At 34.5% G+C, this 8,512-nt stretch overlaps 2 protein-coding genes and 1 pseudogene across 4 annotated transcripts; 1 reads left to right on the top strand and 2 right to left on the bottom strand.

Annotated features, from left to right (window-relative positions):
• Positions 1-1,150: 1,150 nt before the first annotated feature.
• LOC145056860 (uncharacterized) lies at positions 1,151-5,081 on the bottom strand (annotated as a pseudogene). The gene is made up of 5 exons (XR_013685936.1): positions 4,966-5,081; positions 4,470-4,635; positions 1,922-3,668; positions 1,635-1,835; positions 1,151-1,557 (listed from the first exon to the last, which is right to left on the bottom strand). The product of XR_013685936.1 is annotated as an uncharacterized LOC145056860 (transcript).
• Positions 4,936-6,280, top strand: MDO1 (telomere-capping, CST complex subunit). 2 transcript variants are annotated; one of them, XM_079004581.1, is made up of 4 exons: positions 4,936-5,078; positions 5,481-5,627; positions 5,703-5,853; positions 5,959-6,280. In XM_079004581.1, the coding sequence occupies exons 2-4, from the start codon at positions 5,524-5,526 to the stop codon at positions 6,085-6,087; spliced, it is 384 nt and encodes a 127-aa protein (XP_078860707.1). In that variant the 5' UTR covers positions 4,936-5,078; positions 5,481-5,523; the 3' UTR covers positions 6,088-6,280. The 2 variants fall into 2 exon arrangements, with proteins under 2 accessions (XP_078860707.1, XP_078860708.1); XM_079004582.1 differs by lacking the exon at positions 4,936-5,078 and adding an exon at positions 5,224-5,357.
• A 923-nt stretch (positions 6,281-7,203) lies between these two features.
• Positions 7,204-7,863, bottom strand: LOC145060169 (uncharacterized). Its single transcript, XM_079007882.1, has one exon. It carries the CDS (start codon positions 7,861-7,863, stop codon positions 7,204-7,206), a length of 660 nt encoding a protein of 219 aa, XP_078864008.1.
• Positions 7,864-8,512: the final 649 nt, after the last annotated feature.

Here is an 8,512-nt window from a genome sequence, read left to right as displayed (position 1 = left end):
ACTTTGGACAGATATAAATATATACATATGTTGTATATATAAATAACTCTAAGTGAGTTTGTGTTCTTCTTCGTAAGAGCTTCGAAATAATATATCATACGTCAAAAATACAATATGTGTGAATGAGATATCGATACTCAAAAATGAGTATTTGAGAATAGAAGTTAACAAGAGGGGTGAGTGTGAGAATGAGTTCCACATTGGAAGAAAGACCACACTCCAATGAGTTTATAAGCTTGAATGTATAATATATTTAGAAACTTATATGTATGGTTTTACTCCAACACCTATCCATGCGCATGATGGTGCAAATCTTGGATTTCGTAGCCCAAGTTCATTGAACTTGTGCATGGACACGAATGAAGCTTCAAAAACATAGGCTCGAGCAACCCTCCTTTTTGCTAAACTTGATAGTCAATCACTATCACTGTGTTTATTACTAATGATTTTCACATGTTATTATTTATTCCAATGCCTGATACAAACATCTAAATAAATTGGTGTTAGCATTTTTAACATTTCAAGGGATAATGTAAAAAAAAACATCTATATGTTTCAAAGCACAGGTTTCACGAATGAGATTTGAAGATAGGAGTGCCTCTATCCAACTGAACCACTTAATTTTTGTTCAAAAATGCGGATAACATGTTGCTTAGAAAATATGGTTAAAATTCAGGCTCTATTTTTTCCGGAGATCCTGCACTCCTTAAGGGCCAACCTTGATAGGGACCATAACCTTCCATGTCAAAAATCTAATACTAGGATCAAATGTGTGAATTTGGGCTATCCAGAATAAAGGTGAAATATTTGGACCAAACCGAACCGGTTTGATAGAAATTGATGGATCTTTGACCGAACCTGTGCGGTCTAGGTCCGATTCACAATTCTTTGGACATAGAGGTGATAATTTAGACCGAACCAGATCAATCCAGTTCGTTAGGCTAGACATGTTAGACCAATGTTTTAGAACCCGGGTTTTTAGTTGACCCGGTGTGAAGACCGGTTCACGGGTCAACCGGTTCAACCGGTTCAACCGCCGGGTCAACCCGGTTTATGGCATTTTTTTTATTTTCATATATTTTTGCTTTTCTCCATACTACATAGACATATAATACCAATAATTTGATGTCAACAAAGTTTAATCTAAACACAAAAAACAATCTTAACACAACAAACAACCACATAGAGTATTAATAACATGTTATAGATCAATCTTAACACAACAAACAACAACATAAAGTATAAATAACAAAAGAAAACATAGTTGTAGACAAATCCAAACACGTTACGACCAAACCAAATCATGGATCTTGAGAAATTGGAGTATTATAAGCATCGATCTCGCGGTCACTTAGTAACTGAAATTCACTATCAACTTCATGATCAACATGGTCACCTTGTGATTCAGAAGCCGGTTCATGCTCTTGCTCATCAAGCATATTTTCCAAATCATCATAATTAAGTTCTCCTTCCCGCTCTTCTTCAACCACCCAAAATCCCGTCTTATCAATATTTTCACAGTCAACAGGATCGTAAGACCTCATATCAACCTTCAATCTACAAAAACATTCAAAAAAATCTCAAATATAACTTGGTCATTTTATAGCATAGTATATCTTATCAAGTTACCATACCTATTTTGTAAACGCAAGTTGTAATGAACAAATACAAGATCATTTAGCCTTTGATGTTCCAATCTATTCCTCCGTTTCGTGTGAATCCTTTCAAACTCCAGTTACGTTCGCAACCGGAAGAAGATGCCGTTTGACTTAATATTCTAATAGCAAACTTTTGCAAAACCGGAATATCTCCGCCAAATAACTTCCACCACTCATCTACAAATGATATAGTCAGCAAAAAAAATATATTAGAAAATACAATATTTTATATATAATAATGACACATTAAGTTTAAATCATACCTGGACGAGTAAGATTACGAGAAGCAACGGCACTAGATCTACCAAAGGTACCTTCAACATCACGAAACCTCCCTAAATTCAAGGTAATATTTAACACGTCATCACCTTTAAAAGTCTTCTCAACCATTTCAAGAACGCCTTGAAACACCTCATTCTTCTTACAAAGATTTGCATGATCATATTGGAAAACAGGATTCAACCAATAAGCCGCACAATAAATACTTTTTCTTAACATCCTATCCCAACGGCTATCAATTATGTTAGTGTAAGGCCTATATAATTCCTTCTTCTTCTTAAACAATTCCTTAATCCCTCTTCTTGCCCGACGCATTCCCTCGTAAACATAACCAATTGCAGGTTTTTCATCCAAATCACACAACCGCAAAAGTTTTAACAAAGGAGTCATTACTTTCACTGTAATCAAACAATTCTTCCAAAAGATTTCATTCAAGACAATCTGTTTACATTCAACCGCATTTCCCACTTTCAACATCTTCTTAAACTCATTAGATATGACCATTGCTTGTAAATCTTCTTTATGGTCATACAAACTTTGCAATGCTATGAACACGGTACCAAACCGAGTAGCACCTGGACGGATAATTTCTTTCCAACCGGGTCTTTTTCTTAACCAATTCAACGACCACTTATGATTATAAACAAAAATAGTAACCCTCGATGCAAGATTGACCAAACTTTTCACATTATCCAATTCTGAAAGATCCTTTAATACAAGATTAAGACAATGCGCTGCACATGGAGACCAAGTAATAGAAGGATATCTTTCACAGAACTTAGTACCAGCAAGCTTGTAATTAGCAGCATTATCAGTTACCATTTGAACCACATTTTTTTCTCCTACCATTTCAACAATCTCAGCAAACAAATTACACAAATTTGTAGCATTGCTCTCTATATCAGATGCATCAACAGATTTAAGAAATGATATCCCTTTCGGACAATAAACCAAGAAATTAATCAAATGTCGTTGTGAAACATCCCTCCACCCATCACTCATAATTGTGCAACCTGTATCAACCCATTGACTTCTTAACGAATCAATTATCAATGAAACTGACTTTTTTGCATCTGTCAATAAATTAACCCTCAGAGCATGATAATTAGGTGCTTTGTACCCATAACCAATACTTGCTATTTTATCTACCATAAGTTGAAAAAAAGGAGAGTTGCAAGCATTCATAGGTATACATGCATCATAAAACCACATAGCAATAGCTAAATCCACATCATGTATTTTTGCCTTACTTTGCATTGCAGATTTAATAGTGGGTTGGGAAGGATCATTTATACCTTTTGTAAAAAATGGATGCAAGTTTGAAGTAGATTTCCTTTTACCCTTTTTCACAGTTGACATTTCTATTTCCTCCATCTCTTCATCATCATCCAAGATAGTAACACTAGTGGTGCGTTTTTCTTTTTCTTTTTGGGCAGTCTCTTTCAACTTTCCTTGCATTGTAAACCGCACTTCTGGACTAACTTTTGGGCATGCTACTACCTCACCTTTAATACCAGCAAGATGTTTCTTAACCCTGTTTATTCCACCACCACCTATAACTTTTTGACAAAAGTTACATATCCATGCCTTTTTCCCCTTCTCATCAACGACTTGAGTAACATGTTCCCATGCTATATCCATCTTTGTTCGTACATTTGATTGAACCGAAGAATGGGATTGAGCTTGAGATTGTGCTTGCGATGGTTGTTCTTCCCTTGATTCCATATCTAACTGCATTGAAAAGTAATTTTATAATCAATAAACATATGTCAATTGGATCCTAATTTCATAATCTACATAATCAAAACCTTGAAACAATGACCAATTAACAATAAATGAAATGTAAATAACCAAATTTGTCACAAAATCTTGAAACAATGATAATTAACAATATATGAACTGTAATTGATTTCACATGTAATTGATAATTAAGAATAAATATACTAACAAAATCTATCACCTGTAATTGATAATTAACAATAAATGAGCTGTAAGTTCACCTGATTTCAAAGTCAATTAGAGAAGAAAATAAAACAAATCTAGCAATTGATTTCACAGTCAATTGATTTCAGTCTTTCATAGCCAAAAGAAAACTAACTTCATAATAGCTAATCAAAAGAGCGGAAGTTTCTAGTTTCTACAGCTAATCAAAAAAAAAAAGTCACTGTATTGCAGTTTAGGTGGAGAAGGAACAACCAACTAATCAAGGCACTTCTGAATTCTGATAACTAATCAAGGCACTTCTGATTTCACAGTCAATTGATTTCAGTCTTTCATAGCCAAAAGAAAACTAACTTCATAATAGCTAATCAAAAGAGCGGAAGTTTCTAGTTTCTACAACTAATCAAAAAAAAAAGTCACTGTATTGTAGTTTAGGTGGAGAAGGAACAACCAACTAATCAAGGCACTTCTGAAACACCTGGAGGCGGAAGTCGATGTAGCAGCAAAAAAAAAGAAAAAAGAAAATAAAGGAAATCAGAAGTCGATTTAGCAGCAAAAAGAAAAAAGAAAAGAAAGGAATCGGAAACTCACCTGGAGGCGGCTGGAGAAGAATGCAATTCGCCGGAGAATGAAGTCGATCGAGAATGAAGTCGCCGGAGAATGGAGGCGACTTGCTGCTTTCGTTTGCGAATTGCGACGTGCTTCTTTGTTTCCCACAGAAGAACGAAGAATGGAAGTCTATTTTGTGGCCTGGAGGCTGGAGCGATACAAGATGGTGAAATAATTAAGCAAGCCCTACTAAACGGTCCAACCCGGTTTTTACCGGTTCACAATACCCGGTTCAACCGCGGGTCATGGTAAACCCGGCCGGTTCGATCCGGTCGGTATTTTTACAAAAACCCGGTCTCGATTAACCCGTCTTATATCCCGGGTCACGGTTCAACCGGCCGGGTCGACCCGGGTTTTAAAACATTGTGTTAGACGGATTTGAAAGAAATTGAGGAACCTTAAAACGAAATTTTAGGGAGGACCAAATGCCAATTTCCGGTGAGGACCAAACGACCAAATGGTACACTAAATACAATACCTATACGGGTCGGATCTTGGTCGTAGAATGGGCTATGCGTCGATCTTCATGAATCATGCATCCCTTTTGTCACGGTCCACCGGAAACATGCCCTACTTCAATCGCCGGTGAAGGTTCTCTCTCTCTCTCTCTCTCTCTCTCTCTCTCTCTCTCTGTGCCAAATAAGCACACACAAATACGTCGAGCCCTAATTCATCTTCTTCTCTTTAATTTTGCATTTGCTATTCCGTGTCATGATTATCTTCACCTTCATATTTAATTTGTTGCTGTTGCGAGTTGTGACACTATTAATCCAAGCATTCGCATGATCTTAATCTTACGAAGTTCTATTTATTGTTCGCCTTGTATGCGTTCATATTAATTTGAAAGCGATTCGAGCATCGAAGAACATTGTATGTGTTCATATCTATTTCAAAAACTATCTATTGTTGTTACTGTTTTTCATTAAAACCCAAACCAGAAATTAGAAGCCACATTCACAAGACCTAACGATTGCTCAAATTTCTTTACTGCAGAATACTTACATAACTGAATTTCCTGTGAATTGTTGGTGTTTCAATGGCATCTGCTCCCATACCCTCAGGTGCCCTGGTTCTTCTACAAGAACTCAACTCATCTTCTTCACATTTCAAGCAAGGAGCATCCCTTAGGGTTAATGGAAAGTGAGTGAAATCGTTTGATCTCAATGGATTCATCTACATTCTTATCCTACAATCTACATTCTTTTCTGATTTTAGGTTACAAGAACATAATGTTGAGTCAGCCATTGCCATTATTGCTGATGGAGGTGTTACCTTAGCAGTTGACACTCAACACTTAAGACTCAATCTTCGTGTGGGTTCCCTTTATCAGTTCATTGGAGAACTTTCCATTCAACCAAATAATGAGGTACATAAGCTTACAACTCCTTATCCATCATATGTAAAAGACATAAATGCCCTCATTATCCTCATCAAGATTAGAAACTGCATTTTTATTGTTTACTTTTTTTAGGGGATATTAAAAGCAAGAGTTGGTAGAAATGTAGATGGAATGGACCTTAATCTGTATCAACAATCTCTGAAGCTGTTAAGACAATTTCAATCTGATCAGATCAGTCATTTGGCACTTAACCATGGTTAAGATAACACCTTAATTTGATTATCAACTTAAAGTATAAAAATTTAAGGTTGATACTAAAAAAATGTTTTCTAAATTTAAAAAAAAATAGTTATAATTTGTTGGTAATTATCAATGTTTTGTTGCAAATGTTCTGTTAGAAAATCAGTTAAACCATGCCTTGTTAGTTGTTATCATGTTTCATTGTGTTGTTTTTATTTTTAAATGTCAAAAATTCATACATGTTTACTAATTTAGCAACAATCTTTTTCAAATTCATAACATTTATTGGGGTTTTAAAAAGAAATATGTCAATATTAAAAAGATGAATTATGAGAGGCATTCTAATTCATATATTCTTTATTCATTTGGTAATCATAAGAATTATTGGCGAGAGAGATTCTGAATTCCGATTTTTATTTTGTTATGAACATTTAAATGATAATCAACCTTTTTTTATTTGCATTTTAAAAGTCGGGGTACTATTTTAAGTATATATTTGGAAACGTTATTTAGGTGTTTGTTGACTTTTAATATTTCTATTTTTTTTCATATTCATATATGTATTTGAAGTATATAAATTATTATGAAAATTTGGATATTTTTTTATTACATGGACAATGATTTTGCTTCAAACCATCTCATCCAGTTGATAACTAATATTCTTTCCAATATCTTATCTATTCTGTCAACCATGGGTATAACACTATAATTGTTTCTTTATCTTGGGCATCTTAGGGGGATAAATAGGTGTCTAGTTTTCTATATTCTTAACTAGGTTATAACCCATGGAAACCAGGAGATGCAAGTTAAAAAAAAAATTACAGACCAAAAAATTAATACCCGTAAAAAAACATTTGATTGTGGATGGTAAGTAAGTACAACTTTATTTGATAAGTAAAATAAACATAAGAGTTTAACATAGATTTTGAAATACTTCCTCAAACACAACATTGGAAGTTTTATTAGTCAAAATTATCATCCTTATCTAAAATCAATAACTTCAATCATTCTCTGCTTTTTATTCTGGATAAAGCAACATATAACTGACCGTGTGAGAAAACCGGTTCTCGCAAAAACAACCCAACCTTTTTCAACGATTGGCCTGACTTTTATTTATGGTCATAGCAAAACAAAACGTTAGGGGAAATTGTCTCCTTTTGAACTTGTATGAATTTTGTTGTCTGAAGGTGTTAAAGACAACCTTGAAATAAAAACTCGATGTCCAATGTTACTTCCAGTTAAGACCATTGTTTCTATGACGCGATTACCCAATGATACTACCTGAAGTCTAGTATCATTACATAACCCGTTTTTCTGGTCGATATTTCTTAGTAACATAATCGGAACACCGACCTTTAAAATCAACTTATGGTTTGGCAAACCAGAGATTTTAAGTCCATTTAGAGCATCAGGTGAATATAAACTCTCATCAAACTGATTGTGAATAAACTCTGTTTGACAGATGCTATCTAAACTGAGGTATTCCTTTTCTTCTCCAAGAAACAATGAAAGCAGACGATCATTTATTTCTTGAACAACTTGATTTTTCGGTGCAAGTATTGATCTTTCTTCAAAATATTTTGGATCGTTCAAGTTGTCAAGAAATGATGGATATACAAACTCAATTAATGAACCTATAGGATCAGAAGATTGAGTAATAAGATCTTCAAGAATATGAATAACTGCATCACCATCATTAGAACCATTAGCATTTCCGTCTCCTATATCCAAGAGCCAATTTGCAAATAACCTTGTTTGTTGTATTTCAGATAGATCTTTTCCAACACTCAACCTCATGTTCTTCGTTAATTTTAAAACTTTACAATTTGTCCACATGAAGAACTTAACGACGCATTAACAATTTCTTGTCTGCTACCATTATAAACAACTGGTAGAATCTGTCTAAAATCATCTCCAAATACGATTACTTTACCTCCAAAAGGGATATGTGAGTTGCTAACATTACCAAAACTTAAAACATCCCTTAAAGTGCAATCCAATGCTTCAAATGCATGCTTATGAACCATCAGCGCTTCATCTCAAATAATCAACGATGTTTGTTTTAGTAATTTGGAGGCATCACTGTCTCGATTTATAGAACAAATAGAATTTTCAGTAAGATTTAAAGGAATACCAAAGCAAGAGTGTGTTGTTCTACATCTGGTTAGTAACAAAGAAGCAATACTACTTGAAGCAACAGTCAAAACAATCTGTCCTTTAGATCTGATAGATGTTGATAAAGTCTTCCAAAGAAAGGTTTTGCCTGTTCCACCATAACCATAAACAAAAAACACACCTCCTTTATTATCTTCAATTGTTGCCATGACATCCTCAAAAACACCTCGTTGTTCATTTGTTAATGAAACAGTAAGTGTCTGAAATTCGTTTTGAAGACTTGTGATGTCATAAGATAGCTCCTCATCCATCAAACGATTACTAGAAGAAG

The sequence above is a fragment of the Lactuca serriola genome, chromosome 6 (genome assembly GCF_051521515.1).
Source record: "Lactuca serriola cultivar US96UC23 chromosome 6, Lser_US96UC23_V15, whole genome shotgun sequence".
Classification (NCBI taxonomy): Eukaryota; Viridiplantae; Streptophyta; class Magnoliopsida; order Asterales; family Asteraceae; genus Lactuca; species Lactuca serriola.
The sequence above is the reverse complement of the archived record's forward strand: the minus strand, read 5'-3'. Positions and strand labels throughout refer to the sequence as shown.

Bases quoted from the DNA above. Each gene is read 5' to 3' on its own strand.
- MDO1 (XM_079004581.1), top strand. From the start codon at position 5,524: ATGGCATCTGCTCCCATACCCTCAGGTGCCCTGGTTCTTCTACAAGAA. The intron at 5,628-5,702 runs GTGAGTGAAATC...TTCTGATTTTAG, and splicing joins TCCCTTAGGGTTAATGGAAA to GTTACAAGAACATAATGTTG. The intron at 5,854-5,958 runs GTACATAAGCTT...TACTTTTTTTAG, and splicing joins CCATTCAACCAAATAATGAG to GGGATATTAAAAGCAAGAGT.
- LOC145060169 (XM_079007882.1), bottom strand. From the start codon at position 7,863: ATGAGGTTGAGTGTTGGAAAAGATCTATCTGAAATACAACAAACAAGG.